Source organism: Watersipora subatra, chromosome 3, assembly GCF_963576615.1.
Source record: "Watersipora subatra chromosome 3, tzWatSuba1.1, whole genome shotgun sequence".
NCBI classification, from domain to species: domain Eukaryota; kingdom Metazoa; phylum Bryozoa; class Gymnolaemata; order Cheilostomatida; family Watersiporidae; genus Watersipora; species Watersipora subatra.
In genome coordinates this window covers 2,492,484-2,514,710 of record NC_088710.1, presented here as the reverse complement: position 1 = coordinate 2,514,710, position 22,227 = coordinate 2,492,484, and the positions used below count along the sequence as shown (strand labels likewise).

General features: G+C 35.5%; 1 protein-coding gene across 1 annotated transcript; it reads right to left on the bottom strand.

Moving 5' to 3' along the window:
* Positions 1 to 1,214: 1,214 nt before the first annotated feature.
* Positions 1,215 to 19,667, bottom strand: LOC137391088 (queuine tRNA-ribosyltransferase accessory subunit 2-like). The gene is made up of 5 exons (XM_068077445.1): positions 19,599 to 19,667; positions 13,496 to 13,694; positions 10,791 to 10,992; positions 9,184 to 9,328; positions 1,215 to 2,490 (listed from the first exon to the last, which is right to left on the bottom strand). Exons 2-5 carry the CDS (start codon positions 13,687 to 13,689, stop codon positions 1,736 to 1,738), a joined length of 1,296 nt encoding a protein of 431 aa, XP_067933546.1. The 5' UTR covers positions 13,690 to 13,694; positions 19,599 to 19,667; the 3' UTR covers positions 1,215 to 1,735.
* Positions 19,668 to 22,227: the final 2,560 nt, after the last annotated feature.

Here is a 22,227-nt window from a genome sequence, read left to right as displayed (position 1 = left end):
AGTAATAAAAAAGTCTATTTTATTTTTAAATAATTATAATTTAGTATAATTAAGTATAATTTATTTTTATCTAACATATAACAACATTTGCCACTCTAACTTTCAAACTTTTTGCTTGCTTACATCAAGCAAAGATGTCCACTAACTAGTGGACAAGCTAGTCTATGTATTTGATTGATATGTATTGGAATCTAATATTACATGCAAGGGCTGTTTGTGAACTGTGGTGTCAATGAATCACTCTATCACCATACAATGTCAATACTTTCAGTTGATGGCAGTCGATTAGCTTCCCATCACACCAATGTAATACAACTCCATTATGACTATCTATCTTATCTATGAGTAACCAAAGATATACTGCCCCCCATGTGTGGGGGCTGCATATCACTGGAGTAACTGATTGCATTAACTCACTTACTTAACACTATCTATTCAGTGCCTTTGCAAGGCATGTAGATATTGAATTGCTTTAAATAATAAACATATATTAGAGTGATAAACTATAATCATCATTTCTTTAATATGAGCAATAATTACTATCTTAACTGTGGGAATTCATGATCATTCACATGGCTGATGTTATCGTTTTGTCAATCACTACGATTGACTAGCACAAAAAAAGGGCGTGGCCTAAACGCTCCTTATTGGCACCGGAAATGCTCGTGTTGTTGAATGCGCAGTTATCACTCTAGGGGGAGATAACTCTATGGTTACCACTAAGTCCAGGCTTGCCTATTTTTAAATAAAATTTGGAAACCATCGCCTGAGCTTAGCACGACCAAAGCATTGTTTTGGTCCCGCTTAGCCTGTAACACAACCAAGTCTTGCTATGTCCATGTTAGAGCTTGGAAAGACAAGAACGTAAATGTTTTTCAATTTTAACAAAACAAGGATAGATATTACAAAACTAATTGTAAGGGATGCATCTATTTTGGTCACCATATGTGCTTTAGCATATAAAGAGTGAGTTTTAAATACATTTTTAAGTTGATGCACTGTGAGACTCACATAGACTCCAAGAGAAAAGTGTGATGGCTAGTTTACAAGCAAAAGCAAAGATTTTAGTCGTGGTATGCTTGTTCGTACGATTTCTGAATGCACATGTACCACATAAATGTGGGCCGTTTCCTAGCGCTAAACTGTAGTGCAATAAAAACTCCTTAGAGAAGTCCATAAAAGAAATATGAAAAAATTCTTCATATAAATTGTATTGTACCAAGCACTATGGATATATGGCAGCAGATGTACTATGCCATTCTGCAAATAAAGCAGAGTGGAACGAACAACAATGGGTGGTGCTTAAAAATTCATTCGAATGTATAATTTAGCTGCTGATACACATTGCTAGTATTTATAAGAAAACAATGAGCCAATCAAGCCTTGAGTATAGGAAAGCTTCAGATATAACTCTTAAAATTCTATCACATATATCTTAGACGATCAAGGCATTCACATGAATACACCGGAATTACACTGTTACAAAATGTAATAAAAATAGACAGGAAACAAAGATTCCTATCAACACTACAGGGTTTGACTAATAATGCTACCAAGAGATAGATCTGCCAACCACTCACAGCATATAACAAACTCAAAATGAGTCCAGGGCATAGCAAAGCTGGTGGCATTAGTAATGTATCCAGCAGGCATTCAAGATTTGTCACGCGAGTAAAACGCTGTGCAGACTTTGCATAAGATGTTCAGGTGAAATACCAGGATGATATGATGAACTTTAGGGAGAGAGTTTGCGTTTTGTCCTAACAGGTTGGGACGACTCATCAGTTGGCTGACTAGTGTAATCAATCTCGGCACCCTTTGAGTCGGAGACGAGGCTTTCGAGGTGATCTAGTGCTGTCGGGTCATCGCTGTCAAGCCGCTGCCGTACTTGTTCAAAGAAGGAAAGATAGTGATGAATATTGTGCCTCGAGAGCAGTATACTCGCATTCATCTCCTTCGTGTTGAGCAGATGGTGTATGTAGGCTTTCGTGAAACCGGGATCTTCAGGATTACCAGGGTCTCCAGCACAAGTACGGCATGTACAGTTCTCCATTATCGGCACAAACTGCTCGGCATACTTGCTGTCAGTCAAGTCCAACTCAAACATTTTGTCTGTTTTGGGAAAAGCTTGCCGATCATCATAGGGAAAACACAGTGCTCCACCCCTCTCCGTCACTTGATACGTATAGGATGTATCAAAGAGATCAATGCCAGCCTTCACCAGTTTGAGCGCAGCCAGAGGATGAACAGATCCGAATAACACCCGCACTTTATCAGTAGGAAGGTGAGAAATTGTACTGCTCAGCACGGACATGTGAGTTGCCTCATCCCAGAACAGCTCTGACTGCCTGGAGTAGGAGTGAAAACCCTCAAGAATGAAACCTGAGATGCGGCTATGCGCTGCTGATTCCTCTGCACATCTAGTACGGGGCTCCTTGAGAAGGCCTCCCTCTAGTGAAGCAAAGAGAGGGGGCATTTCCTCTGCTGACTCTGCAGAGAAAAAACCACTTATAAACACTAAAAACCTTATAGCTAGATAAAAACAACTTATATATAGTGTATATATATATAGATCTATAACTATTAAAATCGAGGAATAAAAGATCTTCCTTGTACTAGATTTTATGTTGAAACCTCCCGTTCACCAGGCAATAACTTAACCATTTAAGCTACACCAGATGCAATGAATCCATTAAGTGAGTCGTTATGTCAGTTAAAATACGCATAGCACTCTGCGTGACGTCACTAAAGCTTGCTCTCACCACTTTTATGAGTAAATTTAGCAATACGGATGGCAGCTTACTCAAATTAGTCATTGGCAATGTGCCAGGCAACTACATTACTAGCCGCTGTCTAAAAGCTGTTTATTAATACCCGGGCAACGCCAGCCATTCGGCTAATAAATACTGTGCACTAAAACATTAAATACTTCAACAAATCTACCTTGATGGTTGATACAAGGTCAAACAACAATGGTCTGAAACAAGGTCAGACTTGATAATCTAAATAGAGTAGATAAAGCACAGATGATAATCTAAATAGAGTAGATAAAGCACAGATGATAATCTGAATAGAGTAGATAAAGCACAGATGATAATCTGAATAGAGTAGATAATGCACAGATGATATTCTAAATAGAGTAGATAAAGCACAGATGATGATCTAAATAGAGTAGATAAAGCACAGATGATAATCTGAATAGAGTAGATAAAGCACAGATGATAATCTGAATAGAGTGGATAAAGCACAGATGATAATCTGAATAGAGTAGATAAAGCACAGATGATAATCTAAATAGAGTAGATAAAGCACAGATGATAATCTGAATAGAGTAGATAAAGCACAGATGATAATCTAAATAGAGTAGATAAAGCACAGATGATAATCTAAATAGAGTAGATAAAGCACAGATGATAATCTAAATAGAGTAGATAAAGCACAGATGATAATCTGAATAGAGTAGATAAAGCACAGATGATAATCTAAATAGAGTAGATAAAGCACAGATGATAATCTAAATAGAGTAGATAAAGCACAGATGATAATCTGAATAGAGTAGATAAAGCACAGATGATAATCTGAATAGAGTAGATAATGCACAGATGATATTCTAAATAGAGTAGATAAAGCACAGATGATGATCTAAATAGAGTAGATAAAGCACAGATGATAATCTGAATAGAGTAGATAAAGCACAGATGATAATCTGAATAGAGTGGATAAAGCACAGATGATAATCTGAATAGAGTAGATAAAGCACAGATGATAATCTAAATAGAGTAGATAAAGCACAGATGATAATCTAAATAGAGTAGATAAAGCACAGATGATAATCTGAATAGAGTAGATAAAGCACAGATGATAATCTGAATAGAGTAGATAAAGCACAGATGATAATCTGAATAGAGTAGATAAAGCACAGATGATAATCTAAATAGAGTAGATAAAGCACAGATGATAATCTAAATAGAGTAGATAAAGCACAGATGATAATCTGAATAGAGTAGATAAAGCACAGATGATAATCTGAATAGAGTAGATAATGCACAGATGATATTCTAAATAGAGTAGATAAAGCACAGATGATGATCTAAATAGAGTAGATAAAGCACAGATGATAATCTGAATAGAGTAGATAATGCACAGATGATATTCTAAATAGAGTAGATAAAGCACAGATGATGATCTAAATAGAGTAGATAAAGCACAGATGATAATCTGAATAGAGTAGATAAAGCACAGATGATAATCTGAATAGAGTGGATAAAGCACAGATGATAATCTGAATAGAGTAGATAAAGCACAGATGATAATCTAAATAGAGTAGATAAAGCACAGATGATAATCTGAATAGAGTAGATAAAGCACAGATGATAATCTGAATAGAGTAGATAAAGCACAGATGATAATCTAAATAGAGTAGATAAAGCACAGATGATAATCTAAATAGAGTAGATAAAGCACAGATGATAATCTAAATAGAGTAGATAAAGCACAGATGATAATCTAAATGGAGTAGATAAAGCACAGATGATAATCTAAATAGAGTAGATAAAGCACAGATGATAATCTGAATAGAGTAGATAAAGCACAGATGATAATCTGAATAGAGTAGATAAAGCACAGATGATAATCTGAATGGAGTAGATAAAGCACAGATGATAATCTAAATAGAGTAGATAAAGCACAGATGATAATCTAAATAGAGTAGATAAAGCACAGATGATAATCTGAATAGAGTAGATAAAGCACAGATGATAATCTGAATAGAGTAGATAAAGCACAGATGATAATCTAAATAGAGTAGATAAAGCACAGATGATAATCTGAATAGAGTAGATAAAGCACAGATGATAATCTGAATAGAGTAGATAAAGCACAGATGATAATCTGAATGGAGTAGATAAAGCACAGATGATAATCTAAATAGAGTAGATAAAGCACAGATGATAATCTGAATAGAGTAGATAAAGCACAGATGATAATCTGAATAGAGTAGATAAAGCACAGATGATAATCTGAATAGAGTAGATAAAACACAGATGATAATCTAAATAGAGTAGATAAAGCACAGATGATAATCTAAATAGAGTAGAAAAAGCACAGATGATAATCTAAATAGAGTAGATAAAGCACAGATGATAATCTGAATAGAGTAGATAAAGCACAGATGATAATCTAAATAGAGTAGATAAAGCACAGATGATAATCTGAATAGAGTAGATAAAGCACAGATGATAATCTAAATAGAGTAGATAAAGCACAGATGATAATCTAAATAGAGTAGATAAAGCACAGATGATAATCTAAATAGAGTAGATAAAGCACAGATGATAATCTAAATAGAGTAGATAAAGCACAGATGATAATCTAAATAGAGTAGATAAAGCACAGATGATAATCTGAATAGAGTAGATAAAGCACAGATGATAATCTAAATAGAGTAGATAAAGCACAGATGATAATCTGAATAGAGTAGATAAAGCACAGATGATAATCTAAATAGAGTAGATAAAGCACAGATGATAATCTAAATAGAGTAGATAAAGCACAGATGATAATCTAAATAGAGTAGATAAAGCACAGATGATAATCTAAATAGAGTAGATAAAGCACAGATGATAATCTAAATAGAGTAGATAAAGCACAGATGATAATCTGAATAGAGTAGATAAAGCACAGATGATAATCTAAATAGAGTAGATAAAGCACAGATGATAATCTGAATAGAGTAGATAAAGCACAGATGATAATCTGAATAGAGTAGATAAAGCACAGATGATAATCTGAATAGAGTAGATAAAGCACAGATGATAATCTGAATAGAGTAGATAAAGCACAGATGATAATCTAAATAGAGTAGATAAAGCACAGATGATAATCTAAATAGAGTAGATAAAGCACAGATGATAATCTAAATAGAGTAGATAAAGCACAGATGATAATCTAAATAGAGTAGATAAAGCACACATGATAATCTGAATAGAGTAGATAAAGCACAGATGATAATCTGAATAGAGTAGATAAAGCACAGATGATAATCTAAATAGAGTAGATAAAGCACAAATGATAATCTGAATGGAGTAGATAAAGCACAGATGATAATCTAAATAGAGTAGATAAAGCACAGATGATAATCTAAATAGAGTAGATAAAGCACAGATGATAATCTGAATAGAGTAGATAAAGCACAGATGATAATCTGAATAGAGTAGATAAAGCACAGATGATAATCTAAATAGAGTAGATAAAGCACAGATGATAATCTGAATAGAGTAGATAAAGCACAGATGATAATCTGAATAGAGTAGATAAAGCACAGATGATAATCTGAATGGAGTAGATAAAGCACAGATGATAATCTAAATAGAGTAGATAAAGCACAGATGATAATCTGAATAGAGTAGATAAAGCACAGATGATAATCTGAATAGAGTAGATAAAGCACAGATGATAATCTGAATAGAGTAGATAAAACACAGATGATAATCTAAATAGAGTAGATAAAGCACAGATGATAATCTAAATAGAGTAGAAAAAGCACAGATGATAATCTAAATAGAGTAGATAAAGCACAGATGATAATCTGAATAGAGTAGATAAAGCACAGATGATAATCTAAATAGAGTAGATAAAGCACAGATGATAATCTGAATAGAGTAGATAAAGCACAGATGATAATCTAAATAGAGTAGATAAAGCACAGATGATAATCTAAATAGAGTAGATAAAGCACAGATGATAATCTAAATAGAGTAGATAAAGCACAGATGATAATCTAAATAGAGTAGATAAAGCACAGATGATAATCTAAATAGAGTAGATAAAGCACAGATGATAATCTGAATAGAGTAGATAAAGCACAGATGATAATCTAAATAGAGTAGATAAAGCACAGATGATAATCTGAATAGAGTAGATAAAGCACAGATGATAATCTAAATAGAGTAGATAAAGCACAGATGATAATCTAAATAGAGTAGATAAAGCACAGATGATAATCTAAATAGAGTAGATAAAGCACAGATGATAATCTAAATAGAGTAGATAAAGCACAGATGATAATCTAAATAGAGTAGATAAAGCACAGATGATAATCTGAATAGAGTAGATAAAGCACAGATGATAATCTAAATAGAGTAGATAAAGCACAGATGATAATCTGAATAGAGTAGATAAAGCACAGATGATAATCTGAATAGAGTAGATAAAGCACAGATAATAATCTGAATAGAGTAGATAAAGCACAGATGATAATCTGAATAGAGTAGATAAAGCACAGATGATAATCTAAATAGAGTAGATAAAGCACAGATGATAATCTAAATAGAGTAGATAAAGCACAGATGATAATCTAAATAGAGTAGATAAAGCACAGATGATAATCTAAATAGAGTAGATAAAGCACACATGATAATCTGAATAGAGTAGATAAAGCACAGATGATAATCTGAATAGAGTAGATAAAGCACAGATGATAATCTAAATAGAGTAGATAAAGCACAAATGATAATCTGAATGGAGTAGATAAAGCACAGATGATAATCTGAATAGAGTAGATAAAGCACAGATGATAATCTGAATAGAGTAGATAAAGCACACATGATAATCTGAATAGAACCTAACAAAAAAGCTAGAAATGAAAGTTGTTAGAGTAAGTTTTTTAAAAATAATTTTTCATTTCAAGTGTTAAATTTACTGATCTGGACATAAAAACAATGCTGTACAATGCATGCATAACGTATATCATTATTTATCTTTGTGTGTCATGTTTTTCATGTTTTATTCATTTCATTTTATGTTCTATTTTATTTCATGTTTAATCATGTTTTATATATTTCATTTGATGTTTAATCGAATTTTTGCAGACTGGCTTGTTTTTTATTCCGTAAATACAAATCATTGTATGTATGTAACTCATATAACTAACTACTCAAGATAGTTGACGCATCCACATTACCTTCTAGAACTTGCTAAAGCCCTGCCCTCTAGGGTATAAATAAGTACAAACTTCTGTATGTATGATTACATTAATTCTCGTGCACATTTCATACAAGACAAACTATAAACCTTTTCTGGATCTTTTTTATAAGCCTTAGTTAGCTAGCAATTGTCTTCATTGCACCAGCATTTACGGTGCACCAGCAAGCATCATCCTCAACAAGAGATCAAATAGGCTATATTCTACATTGCACCAAGTTAGCTTGTTTTTTTTAGCACTCATTTTAGGACCCAAAAGTGGTACTTTTTCTTTCTTTGAAAACTAGTAGAAACATTGGAGTTGCGATCCCTTAGACAGGAATAAACAACTTCTTTTAGTCTGCTAAAAAAATTTCATTTCATTATGTATTTAATTTATTTTCAAGTTTACAGTAACATAATTAGCATTGATACGCTCTTGCCTCTTCTTTATTCGACTCGCTATATGTACCAGCTCAAGTCACCCTACTCCAAAGGTATGTACGTACTGATAGCAAATAAAATTTTGTTTTTCTTTCCGATGGCCATTACACTATCAAGGGAGCGAGAGGCGGCTTTCGAGAACTGCATCGCTCGGCCTTTTTTGCTGACTTAGGTTGAAAAAGGTTTTAACCGGACATGCTAAAAGTTATAGGAAAAGCGAAAACAGAAACTGATAAGTGATAAGAATTTTAGTGATAAAAATTGAAATTCAGTAAAATAGTTAAAATACATACTAAAACTTAGCTTTAATTGTGTGCCTTAGGTAAGCTGAAGTGAATTCAAAGTTTATGTTATATGTACGTACGTAGGTCTTGAAGGTAAGAACTCCTTACCGTATGTATTGCATTTGGTACACACATTATAATATTGCATTTTATAGCAGATCATAACCACTAAATAGAATACAGTTACTGTAGGTAATTATAGTTACTAAAGTTAACAATATTTTATTACTAATTTTCAATCTGTGCAACATTTTCATAAAATTTTGATGAATTTTACCAGGGGATGTTTGCATTGTATAATTACAATGGTTTCTATACCCTACCTACGGATTTTTCATCATATGACGCCAACCCTGAAATGGATGAACACATCGTATTCTAAGGGTGCACTGTACTACACTATGAGGAGACTGCCTGACAATGAATACAATCCTCCTCCAAAAGCCTTATATAGAAGTTTGTATTGACAGTTGTATATTGTTTCTAGGTACTCTACCTTTACTGATGGCTAGCACATCACTCAGGAAACCTGTTGTTCTCTGATATGCTTTGTTCATCCTAGACTGCCCTGTTGCCATGGCCTCATTACATTCAAAATCTCCCAGAACCTGTACCATGTCACACTTGAATACTTGCTGTATCTATCAAGTAAAAAAGGCTTACCTTACAATAGTTATAAAAAGTAGATAAAATGATAGATACTGTAAAACTTTAATTGAAAGCCATGGCGCTTTATTTTTCACCCTTTGCCCTATAGTGGCGATCAAATAGAGGTGGTGTTCAAATAGAGGTGGTGTTCAAATAGAGGTGGTGTTCAAATAGAGGTGGTGTTCAAATAGAGGTGGTGTTCAAATAGAGGTGGTGTTCAAATGGCTCATCAGAATTTTGGGAAGATAAATTTAGCCCTTTCACCGGCGAAGCGAATGTCACCTATATTTTGCCTGGTTGTTCCGGTTGAGCGACATCAACTTTTTTGGATACAATAAATTTGCTAACACACCTCCGACTTGTCAAAGATCTTTTAATATGTATTGAGAAACCGAGAAATATCTCTACCAGCTCATATCTATTGCTTGCAATTAACCTGCGATGATATTGTAGCCTACGCCCTGCTTTGCAATTTGTTGGAGCTTTCAATTTCTATTTCATTCTAAATTTGAAGACATATTTTTATTTTATATCTATATTTAACAATGTTGCATAAAAGCTCATGGCACTCATTAATATGTTTGCTACATTTTACAGCCAAAACTAGCTTTTTATGCGCAATAGAAGAGGAGTTGTGAGCGTCTATCAATTATAAGATCAGATTAGCGCAATGATGCCATCAAATTATATGCTATAAATCTGCAAATTTATAAGTTATACAATAATAATCCGTCAAATGCTACCAATATATATTCATGAACAAGTAACATAAACTAACCATACTTATAATACATGCAGAAACAAAAATTAAAAGTCTTGAAACAAAAATGTTTGCAATGTTTGCTCGGATAGCTGTGTTCTAATTGTTACTTTCGATAAAACGAACATCTTCTAGTTGTCCAATACCTTCCACAATGTCTTCTGAACTAGTCGATATTAGCGTCAAAGCAATTCTTTTTAGCAGAGCAAAGCTTTTACGCATCGCATTTCAAACAAATAGTGTACATGTAACGATAGAATTTTAGCCGCATGCGTGTTAAGCACAACTTTTAGCCTAAAACTAGTTCATATACCATCAAGGCCATAATAGTACACTAGCGACTGTAATAGTACACTAGCGACTGTAACAGTACACTAGTAGCTAGTGTACAGTGATAGTTGTACAAACTATAGTTGCAACAGTACACTAGTATCTATAGTATATGCTATAGTTGTATATCTATAGTATATACTACTAGTATAATACCTACTAGAACTTGTCATATCTACTCACTCATGTCATATCTACCAACTCATGTTATATCTAGTAACTCATGTCATATCTACAAACTCATGTCATATCTACTAACTCATGTCATATCTACCAACTCATGTTATATCTACTAACTCGTGCTATATCTACTAACTCATGTTACATTCATCAACTCATGTGGTATCCCTTGCTACTAGACTGACCTTCACAAACTCCTGAGGACTGTACAATCTATTGCCTCCCCTGCTGCGCACAGCAAGAGCTTTCTTAGTGCTACAGTTAAACTTTTCCAGTTCCCTGCTCACATCATGGCTGGTGAAGAAGATCAGATAGTCTTGCATGCATGTGAACTCTCCCAAACCTCCTTTGCACTCCTTCACCGTCTGTGACCAGTCACTCAACGTGCTGCAACAACATTATTTGTAGGAGTGAAGAGCTACAACTAATAAAACCTGGATATACCATCACACAAGATTGCAAAGTACACAATGTAGTTTATAATTTTACTGGGAGTCTGTAAAACAGTTTACTAAATGGACAAGTTTGCCAGTAACCGATTAGTGTGAAAGAAGGGGAGACCAGAAGCATAGTAAAAATAACTGGCAGATGGGGGAGATGGAACAAACGATTTTCCAGTTAAAATGTCCGATTGATGTGGTGATAAAACGTGTTGACCTACTTTTTTGAAAAAGAAAGATTGTATTATTTCAAATTACCAGTTATGCCGAGAAACAAAAGCAAACATTTCATTGAAACAAATTTGCTACACATCCCTAAACATACAGTGGTGGCTGTCCAACAAACCCTGAAGCATACAGTGGTGGCTGCTCAACAAGACCGCTGCCACTCCATAGTCAACAAAAGATCTCAAGAGTATCATAGACACGCGAGGATTTTCGATATTGCATATACTGAAAGGTGAACTACATCTATTTCATGTCTTATTCCTATTGATGCCGGAGGGTAGTTCGCATCCTTTGCACTGCTGCCACTAAAATTTTAAGGACTTGTTTTGTTAAGTTCAATAATAAGCAACAAAGCTTCAAACTATAGTCATACCTCGGCTTTCAAACATCTATGTTGTTGACCGAATCGGATTTCAACCAGAAAATTTGACTAAACATTCAGTTTTCGACCAAACTGAATTTATCATGTTACAATTGGTAACAAAGGGAAACATTGAATGTTTTTCCTGTGCTTTTTTATTCTGTGCAATCTTTGCTAAAATTCAGCTCTGCGTTCTTTGATCTGAATTTTTCAGAATGAAATCGTAGCAAAAGGCAAGCTTTCGCTACTTTAATGATCATGTGACAGTTGCTAAAAACAAAACATACAAAATATTGTTTTTCTTTCAGGATCTAAGATAGGATATCTTTTACTAAACTAAAACACAATACTTCTATGCTTTTGTATTTGTCATACATAATACAAGACTGAGCAAACGAGGCTGAGATACGACTTGCTCCAGATACAACGATACATTCCCCAACCTAGTCTTGTCTATTAATAGGTTTTTCATGAGACAATGACTGATTGTACATATTATATACCCTCTTATTACATGTGTGTATGGTTTATGGTGGAAAATAGTAACAATGCTTTAGAAGGTTGTATTTCAGATTTGAGACATTAAAATTATTTACATTAATTACGAAGGGCAAAATAGTTTCAGATTTTGAACAAATAACTTACTGAACAGTGTTCAGTAATGGAGTCTGGTTTAAAACTGAGGTTTTACTGCACTTCACATTTATGTTGCAGCATTCAGCATACTAATAAATCCTCCAATGATCTAATTTTCTCTTTATTAAAGATGTGGTTGCATCAAATTTTAGTTGATTTTAAAAAGTATTTTTTTTGTCTATCAGTTGAGATGTTGTTTGTTGTGTTAGGCGATCTCATTGTCAAGATATTTGAAGATTAAAATCGACAAAAAATGATCGCGGTAAAATGCTCAGGAAAAAAAAACATGCCCTGACTTGCCCAAAATGATGTAACTAGTGATATAACCTGTCTCTATCTCTCTATCAGCTACTGCGATAAAAGTCTAGTCTCTATAGGCATATATTTTCTTTTGTATTTGCTCATGTTGGCGAATCATGAGCTGATGATTGGCTAAAGAATAGATCTTATATTAATCGCACGTGGACTCGTTTCACATGTATCACTCGTTACATCGCGAATGAAGCACCCGCTCGAATCTGAGCGTTTTAAAATATGGCCCCATTCAACCGCATATATCTTTGGACAGGGTTAGTCTACAGAGACGAAATGACATCAAACTGTAGCTGATGTTTTAGCCTTTTATTGGTCTTAATTTCATTTGATTGACAATTTTGACGCAATCACATCTTTAAAGACTAGTGGATGATATACAGCATGAAAGGTCAATCATATTCTAAATGAAAGAAAAAACTCGCGCAACGGTTCGATAAAGTTCTTGGGTGTCTTGAAAAAAGTTTTTTGAAATTTACGATGCTCTACCTTAGTGAAATCTGAAAAATAAATTACTATCTTTTGTTTAATCAAATGCTAAATTATATTAGTGTTCTAATAAATTACATCAAATTCAGTTCTAAGATAACATCAAAGTTCATTTCATAACATTTATTTTAGGAAGTGAACTTTGATGTTTTCTGAACACTTATCACAAATGGGCAAGTAAAGGTGATTTAGTTGCGTGCTGGTATAAGGTTAAATCAAATGCATAATGACTGCATAGGTCTGTGGAGTGAGCTTCTGGTGCCAAGATGTTTTAGACAAATATAAAAGATGTATACAGCGTGAATGTTAAAGTGCTGTCCTAATATGCATTAGGGATCCAGGACTAAGCACTTGTTAAACAGAAACTGTAAATGAGCTGGGCTAATGGGCTGTAAGGTCAATGTAAGGTCAGTGGCTAACTAACCTCATACTCATCACTACAATAGGGGGCAGTTTGTCCATATTACTGAGTATGTCTAGCGAGAGGTGAGGAACTGCACCACATCTTGTGAACAGCATGCAGCCAGGAGTCTCCATTGATGCATTAGGTCGTCGTTTGAATGATGACAAACAACCTCTTCGGACATGTGATGATGTTGAGCGCGGCACATACTTCATTTCTTCTAAAAATTGACGATTGCAACAACTGACAATGTCTGCGCGCATACAGGTCAAGGTTAAAGATTGTTGTACTTATTAAAAACTCCATTAATTTGATTAATGGAAACTAATTAAAGTATGCCATTTCAAGGATTGACAAATGTCACTCAAAAAACCCTATCTGTACCCAACCTGATGTACCATTGCCCGATTTTCGAACTAATTTTCATGCTATACAGATGAGTATTGTGTGATCTTATAAATTACCTTGAAATAGACTTAAAAGAGCAAAATCAAAAAAGAAAATAACTTTGCAGATTTTCTTTTTTGTAGAGGGGCAACACGGTAAATACGCTCCACTATAAATGAGAACTAGCATCAGCCACATTGATAGTGGCTTCCTGGAAGATCAGGGTTACAGCGGCCTCAGACATAGGAGCAGATTAGGAGATTTCCATAACTAACAAAGAGATTTCCACTTTTTTTTATTGATGTTGTTTAATTGAACGCAAGCGGCAGTCGTGCTTGGCAAGGCAACTGAGAAAACATGCCGAGGTACCAAAACAAACCTACATAAAAGCCTAGTTTAGTTACTTGTGTTGCTTAAAGACCATACATGAACGAACAGTTTGACAAGTCCGACATTTAACCACTGTCCTCTAACCAACCTTTTACAAAAGAGTTTATTAAGGGATGTACGAGGTACTTGCGCTGTCAGAGGTCCTTAACCTTCCTGAACTTAGAGATATTTGCTTTGAATTTGCAAGCATTAATTGTTAGAAATCATATTATATTACGCTCAGTTTGTAAAGTTTTTATTTGCAAATTAACATCTTTACAAGCATTTAAAAAATGAATTACTATTGTGCAAAATAAATGTGCTATAATGGTATTGGATATTGATGTCATCATAGATCTCTATTATTACACTAGCTTATCTAACAATTAGTTCTTTGAACTGACATATATTTATAGTTGTAGAAAAGAAATCTTCAACTTCTACAGAAAAGATCCACACATTTGACATGAATCTGTGCAAAATATTGATATGGTACAACTGTCAGGGCACACAGCCAACTGACACTTGAACTCGTTCTTGCACACAGCAACAAGTTCACTACTTAGTTATACTAAGTAACAAGTTTATCTTGCGTAGATGCGAATAAGTATATTTGAGTACGTATATACAAGCATTAGTGAAGGTTGTATACAACAGACTGCTGCATATAAAAAGTGTATTGCCTTTTATAGGTTTGGCAATACCAAAAGTATTTAGGCATCAGATAAAATAACATCTGTCAGGATGTTGTAAGTATAATATGAATTTGTTATGAATACAAGAGCAGGTTGCGAGAGACACATACATAATTAATTTGCTGTATGAATTTAGTTACAGACACAAGAACAGACAATATCAGTAGAAATCCAGTTGCAAAACAAAGCACTAAACAGGTTATCAGTTGAGTGGAATACCAAGAGATAACAGGTGTCAAACAAACTATAAAATGTTATTATTAAATATTCCAATGTGGGGAGATAAGCGGATGGGTGGTCTGACAGGTGAATTGGTGATTAGTAATAGCTGTTGATTGCGATGTTTCTCGTTGAACAGAATAAAGGTCATTGTTGGTCGTTTTGAGTTAGTTGTATTGTTCGTGAGGTATAGCTTGTAGCTATACCTTACACAACAGCCAAACATCTGAAGCAAGGCTTTCCTTTGGGCACAAACTTTTGGTGAACCATATATCTACCGTACTTTTTGGACTATTAGCCGCTACCTTTTCTGACGATTTGAGCCATGCGGCTTATATAAGGGTGCGGCTGTTCTGTGGCTTTTCTTTCACCGCTAGGGCGCATTAACCAGAATCTCCGGTTAGTACGCCTCTAGCGGTGAAATAAAATACGAAACAATGCCTAACGGTACTGTTCCGTTAGACACTAGGTTAAAAAGCATCGGTTAATACGAAACAGTGCCGTTAGGCGCCGTTTCGTTTTAAACAGCAAAGTTGCTGCCACGCTAAAAAGCACCGTCCTGAGTTCTGCGGCCTATACAAAGGTGCGGCCTATGTATTGTTTTATTATCATTTTTTGAAAAATAAAGCGGATGCGGCTTATATAGGGGTGTGGTTTATAGGCCGAAAAGTATGGTATTCTCAATCATTTGATGCCACATCCTGACACCAAAGCTTATTTTCTAAGATAACATTCTTAAAGCAATCGGCAAGTCTGGAGCACATGATGTTCTTGGTGCCATTGACACTACTTTTTCTTGTGAGATAACCTCATTGTAATGTTAATGTAATTAGTATCGAATATATTAACATTATTCACAACACATGATGATCAGATTAATACAATAGGATTAATGATGAACATTGTTAACTGCTAGCTATTACATAGTACTAACCAGATTTGATGAAAATAAGAATGGCCACATCATCAATATGAAGACACACAAATATATTTCTGCAAAGTGCATAGGAAGCATGCGATCCAATGCATCACTGACAAATGCTTCAATCCTGTCAGTGATGCAATGCATCACTGACAAGATTTTGAAAATTGTCAAGCATTGGTGCGCATTTTTTAAAAAGACAGCATGAACTTGGGATTCATTGTGAGTGGTTTTAGAAGCACTAATCAGTAGAGACGAGCAAACCACTACCACAACACAAGAAAGGGGTGATTATCCACCTTCACATGCATGAGAAGACTGTGAGACATATTGCTGAGGAAGTGTAGAATGGAGTTAACACAATTGCCAAGGGATATGCTCAGACTGGAGGCTTTGATGCATGCAAAAGGAGTGGTCTACCAAGAAAGGCCACACATTGACCAGACAGGTTATGATACGACTTCGGAAAGTGCAGATTATGCTGTCCACCCACAGTCACTCTCAAAGTGCTTACGTGCGTCGAAAACCAGGTGAGGAGTTCTTGCCACAATGCCTGCAATTGGCAGTGAAACCCCCCGCCCCCGTTTGTGATGTACGGGCTGTATGACTGCTGATGGAGTTGGACCCCTGCAGTTTTGTGAAAGGATGATGGATGGGAGCAAGTACATGGGCATGTTGGAAAAGAGAATTTTGAGAAGTGCTCAGGATCTATTTGCAAATAGAGGCTGGTGGTTATTTGAAGGCAACAATGTCTTGCCATTGTGCAAGCTCTGTGAAAGATTGGTACCACGAAAATAGAGCGGAGCGGTGAGACTGGCCAGCCCAAAGTCCTGACCTCAACCCAATCAAAAACTCATGGCAGATGTTCAGCGAACAGCTAGTGAGGGACAAGCTAAAAATAAAAATATTTCTAATCGAAGACACTATAAAGGCATGAAAGCACACAGCCACCAGGAGCACCTGGAAAAACTGAGTAAGAGCATGCTGAAGCATTGCAAATTGGAGATCAGAGCCAAAAGTGGATCAATTAAGTATTGACTTTACATCACTAATGATAGCCTTTAGAAGGGCCCAATGGCCCTTCTAAAGGCTATCAATCTGTGTAAAAGCATTATTTGTTTAGATACTAAAATAAAACTATTAAAACTTGCATTATTTATCCCTTTATATTTATTTATTGTATGGTAGGGTAGACACCTTCGTACTAATTTGAGTGTTAACTTTTGCAGAGACCTTCTTATGACAAAACTATGCTTTTTTTCAAAACTACAGAAAATGCTGCATTCACCGATATATAGCTTGTCTTGCATTATATTAAAATCAAGAATGATAATTTGTTCTAGAGAGTCCCACGCCTTTGTCAATCACTGTATCAAAAAGCGTCTTTCCTTTTCTTCTGTAACTTTCAGTTGCAGTTCAAAATTATTGCAGTACTTCAATTGTGTTGATATGTTTGAAACACTTTATTTTAACCCTGAACCTACATGCTGCAAAAATTAAAAACGCACGAGGCTGTTTATTTCAACCAAAAATGCCTTAAAGCCGCAACACTTTTATGCAAGATAAAATTTTATAAAACCAGTCTACATTTCAAGATGAAACAAATATCATACATTCTTCTCACTTACATGAAACAATGAACGTGATTTACAGTTAAAAACTACATCGAATACACTTGTAATAGTTGGTTTATTAGCAGTAGAGAGCTGTTTCAAAACTTCTTATCAGAAGAACCTCATGCAGTAAATCGCTACACATCTCGATACACAATGTTGGATTGGACTAGAATTTTTCTCACGGATAACACATTGTCAGTGTGTAAAGTCGTGGACACAATTATGTGATGGATTTGCCAAGTCCAGCTTTCCTAATCGCTATATTTGTCCAGCTATCTTCAAATTAGTCTAGTAATTCACAGAAAGCTTTTCGTAAGTAATTCGCAGAAAGTAATTCGCCAGCTTTCGCAGAAAGCCACCAAACTATAACACAACTTGCTGTATAAGCAGCTAGAATGCAGTGTTCTAAAAGAATGGAGAAGAAAGCACACATAAAAAAAAATTCTAGAGATAGAGTACAGAGCGAGGTCTAGCGAACAACAAAGTTATGAACTAGCAAACACTGTCAAGAACAACATTGTGGTAACATTGATTTAAACCTTTGCACAGCATATATACATTATTTACATTCTTGCATTTTCAAGTGTAACTGCTTGGGTATTTATTATTTGCAAACTCATTTCAGTATTACACCTGATTGTATTGAACTGTCCTTCAATGTTTTCTGCTTTTTCATGCTTATAGAGCTGGAATAATAGAGCCATAGGCCTACTGATCAATCAATCACATTACTAGCAACAAGAGCAACTGTGCATGAGATCTATCGCTTATTCAGTATAAGACAACTTGAATGCAAAACCCACTTGAAAGTGGCTAGTCAGCGGTGACTTCCACATTAATTACTACAAAAAAGAAATACAGTTTCGCAAAACCACTAAAATTTATATATATGACCATATGTAATTGTAAATAAGATTATTAACATGGGTGCCAAATGTTCTGCTTTAAATATCGCAAAGTTCAGGCCACTGAACCAAAAAGTGAAAAAGAATTTGTCGTATCATGTGGCAGGTATGTTTTCTGCTTTTGACGAGTGCGGTGCAGCTTGGTTATATTTAAAAGAATGTTCAATAATAAGGTTTAGATGTTACCTAGCTCTCAAACGTTTTTCAGCTTTTCACGATTTGATACACTACTTTTATGCAGGTATACATCTCATCCATTTTAGATTTTATTTTACACAATTTTCAATCTATATATATATTTCTCAAAGTCCGTATGTCTGTCTGTTGGAAATCCGGTTATAGCTATTATTAGAACATCTGAGCTTGACAACAATAAAGACTCAAGTTCATGGAATTTCATGGAATTCTTACTGTCATTGGAAGCCTAACCTTATTAACTAGCTTAGTGGAGTTTCCATTGGCAATATGCCAGGCCACTAGCTTGAAAGGTACAGTTGTTTGACAAAGTTTTAAAACCTTTACAGTTGTTTTTATTTCTCTCTTAATTTAGTTCAACTACACGGAGACACTTCTCTCATGATATGTAGTTTGAAAGTTAGAAAGGCAAATGTTGTTATATGCTAAATACAAATCAATTTTCTGTCCAAAGACTCTTCTATTACACGGGGAACGCCGGGTGGCACAGCTAGTCGTGAATAAAAACGAGCTCGGCATTGTTCCCAGACATACCTGCCAACTCTCACGCTTTGGGCGTGAGACTCACGCAATCACCTCAAAGAAAAAATGAAAATGCGTGAGATTTTTGCCCCAATTTCCACAATTTTATATATACTATCATTGATACATCAATTGCCCCAAAACCAAATCTCACGCATTGCCTCACTCTTGGGTTGGCAGGTCTGTTCCCAGATATCCATTTTGGACCTGTACAATTTTAATTAACTAGACTAATTATATGGCGTTGTATTTTTCCTAATCAAAAATTTACGAACAGTAAGAAAAGAACTATACAGTATTGGACATTGTAGCGCATATCGAGCGGTCGCTCAATGTTAGGAGCATTGCTTTCCGCGCAATTTTTCACGCCACGATTTTACACAAAATAATTAAATGTATGCAGCGGTCGATAAAGCCTGTGATTCTTTGATCTACACAGTGCTGTCCATTGCTAAGGAACTTTATGCATCGCGCACTGTTTGTTACAGGCTACCAAACTTAGCCTCAAAGTTCGTTCACGAAATAAGCCGAGGTTTTTGTGCACAAAGTTCATGGTCGAGTTTATGCCCTTCTAAATTGAATAGGCGCGTTATTCAGACAGCAGCGACAAATAGGTAGGGTTCCACAAATGTAGATAACCCCTCGCAACATGACATTTCAAATTAAAAGACCTTGGGTTGCGTTCTGTGACTGCACACGTATTGACCTGAGCTTACTCTAGGTTATCAGTAACACGCTTGCTCATGACGTATTTATTTAATCATTCGCCACTCTACCGGATAAATTGGTTTTATACTGTGAGAGTTTGCAAAACGTGTGACTGTTGTGGAAGTTGAAGGAGTTTTTTGCTCCTGATAATATCGTCGGCTGTTAATAGTTTTTTTATATCTTTGATTATCATCTAATAACACCAACTCACCGAGGCAGACTATTTAACAGTAATTTGAAAGAATTCTGAAAAAAAGTATAATCACTAACAAAAGTAAAATTAAAACGTCGTGCAGAGTTTTTGCAAAGAGTTCCCACACTGCAGCCTCATTTTGAGGATTTTAGTGGGACAATTTCTGATCTGATAGTATTACATAAGCTCTAGCGAATGATGAAAAAGTTACAGTCAGCATCTGGTGGACCAAGCAATTGCCAAATATTGGCATGAGCACAAAGAAAAAATAGAAGGTTTGGGAAAATTAAAAAGTGTAGTAGAAGCCCCTATAGGAGTGCTAAAGGGCCCACCCTATAGGAACACTCATCATATATAGGGTGGTATTTTGGAGTACGTTCATTTGCAATTTGACAGGATGATCTGTTTCCTTTCAATACCAAAAGTGCCATTGCGTTCGTTTTGAGGATTTTGTTTCTGCGCTTCAGTTTTTCGCTTGAATTTTAGGAGGGGCAGGTGTTTTGCTTGCAACTCATGGCCGGAGCTAGCTAGGAGACGCTAGGTTTTTTGTGCAATTTAGCTGGGTAACCTTTCTGCCGACTAACTTGCAAATGAGCTTTCAGTGAAATGATGCAAAAATTTAGAAGGGTTTACTGCAGCACTTTGTTGGTTTGAATACTAGTCGAATTGAATTGAACTGAGTTAGATTGAGCTTAGGCCTTGTTAACTGTTACTCAAGACTGGCCTGGCTGAGTTGGCTTGAAGACTAGTATGGCTAAATTGGAGGTGCTGGTCGTAACTGCTCATAGGGAAGGGATAGCTCATTAATACGATACACGCATAATTTCAACCACCTGAACCTTATCTCTAATTTACTCAACTTTTTAGGTTATTTAAAAAAAATGCAACTAGGTGGTATCTGCTACCTTTTCAAACGCCACTTGTCTAGCTAAGTTAATACGCTTGAGCAGACATCTCTATAGTTCGCTGCCTTATTCCACCATGTATATTACCAAGAGTCATGGACATGTAAAACCCACTAGTCATTTCCTGAAACCTAAAATGACTGCAGCTTTGAAATTGTTGACCTATTCCATGGGCTATAATGGCAAAACAAAAAAAGGACAAACAGAGTTAACTAGTGTTCTATCTAACTAGTGTAATTGGCCTGCTAATGATTCAATTAATGTTTTTTAGTGGACGAATTATAAAGTTTATAAAGAACCAAACTGAACATGGCACAAATAGACTGTCGAATAGGTCTAATGCACAGGCCTTGTATACCGAAGAGAACTAAGGAAACACAAGTGCTTAGTTGAAACCAATATAGGTAGAGCCTACCGGCTATGATTAGGCAATATACCTAATAAGGTAAAGAAAATTACATATACCAATTAATTAGAATTTACTATAAACATGCAATAGTCAACAATTTTAATGTCTTTTACATCCCATTACAATAGAGACATCGCTAGTACACCTGACTATTACCTAGAAATACTTCCCATTTTACCTGAGTGCGAGGGTGTGATCCTGTGTGGGATGTTTTTTCAAAACAAGTGGTCTTTGTGACCTGTAAAAGCACAAGCGGCTTTACCATTGTCGAGTGTGCGGTTCTCAGTACAGTGCTCAGCTTCTTGTTCAAGATGTGCTGAAGCAGCACAAGCTACGTCAACACTCGACGACATGCGTGTCAGACTGAGGCACCTCCTAGTCATGGCCTGTCTCCTCGGAGGTCTCTAGATAAGCAGTTTTGCAAGCGGTGTGATACTCGCTCTCATCGCCAGCATCCTCCTTACACAAGTGAGGAATGCCCTAGAAATGTTTGCTCTCTGCGGTGACCTCAATAGCAACCTACAAAGATACATAGACGTGAGCTAGAGCTGGCATTAGCTTCTGTTGCTGTTTGGCCGATAACTTCCTTCGAGATCTTTCGCTCCGACTACAGCTTGTAGTACCAAACTTACATTCGCTCAAAAGGTTTATTTCAGGGTCATTACTTTGTTCAAGTGTATGACTCTTCTAGCTTTTTTGTTTACTTCA

What these genes read in the sequence shown, in the direction of transcription:
- LOC137391088 (XM_068077445.1), bottom strand. Translation starts at nt 13,689, where the DNA reads ATGAAGTATGTGCCGCGCTCAACATCATCACATGTCCGAAGAGGTTGT. An exon ending in GTCCTCAGGAGTTTGTGAAG is followed by an intron (nt 9,329 to 10,790) that starts GTCAGTCTAGTA and finishes TTTACTTGATAG; the next exon opens with ATACAGCAAGTATTCAAGTG. An exon ending in TGTGCTAGCCATCAGTAAAG is followed by an intron (nt 2,491 to 9,183) that starts GTAGAGTACCTA and finishes TTTTCTCTGCAG; the next exon opens with AGTCAGCAGAGGAAATGCCC.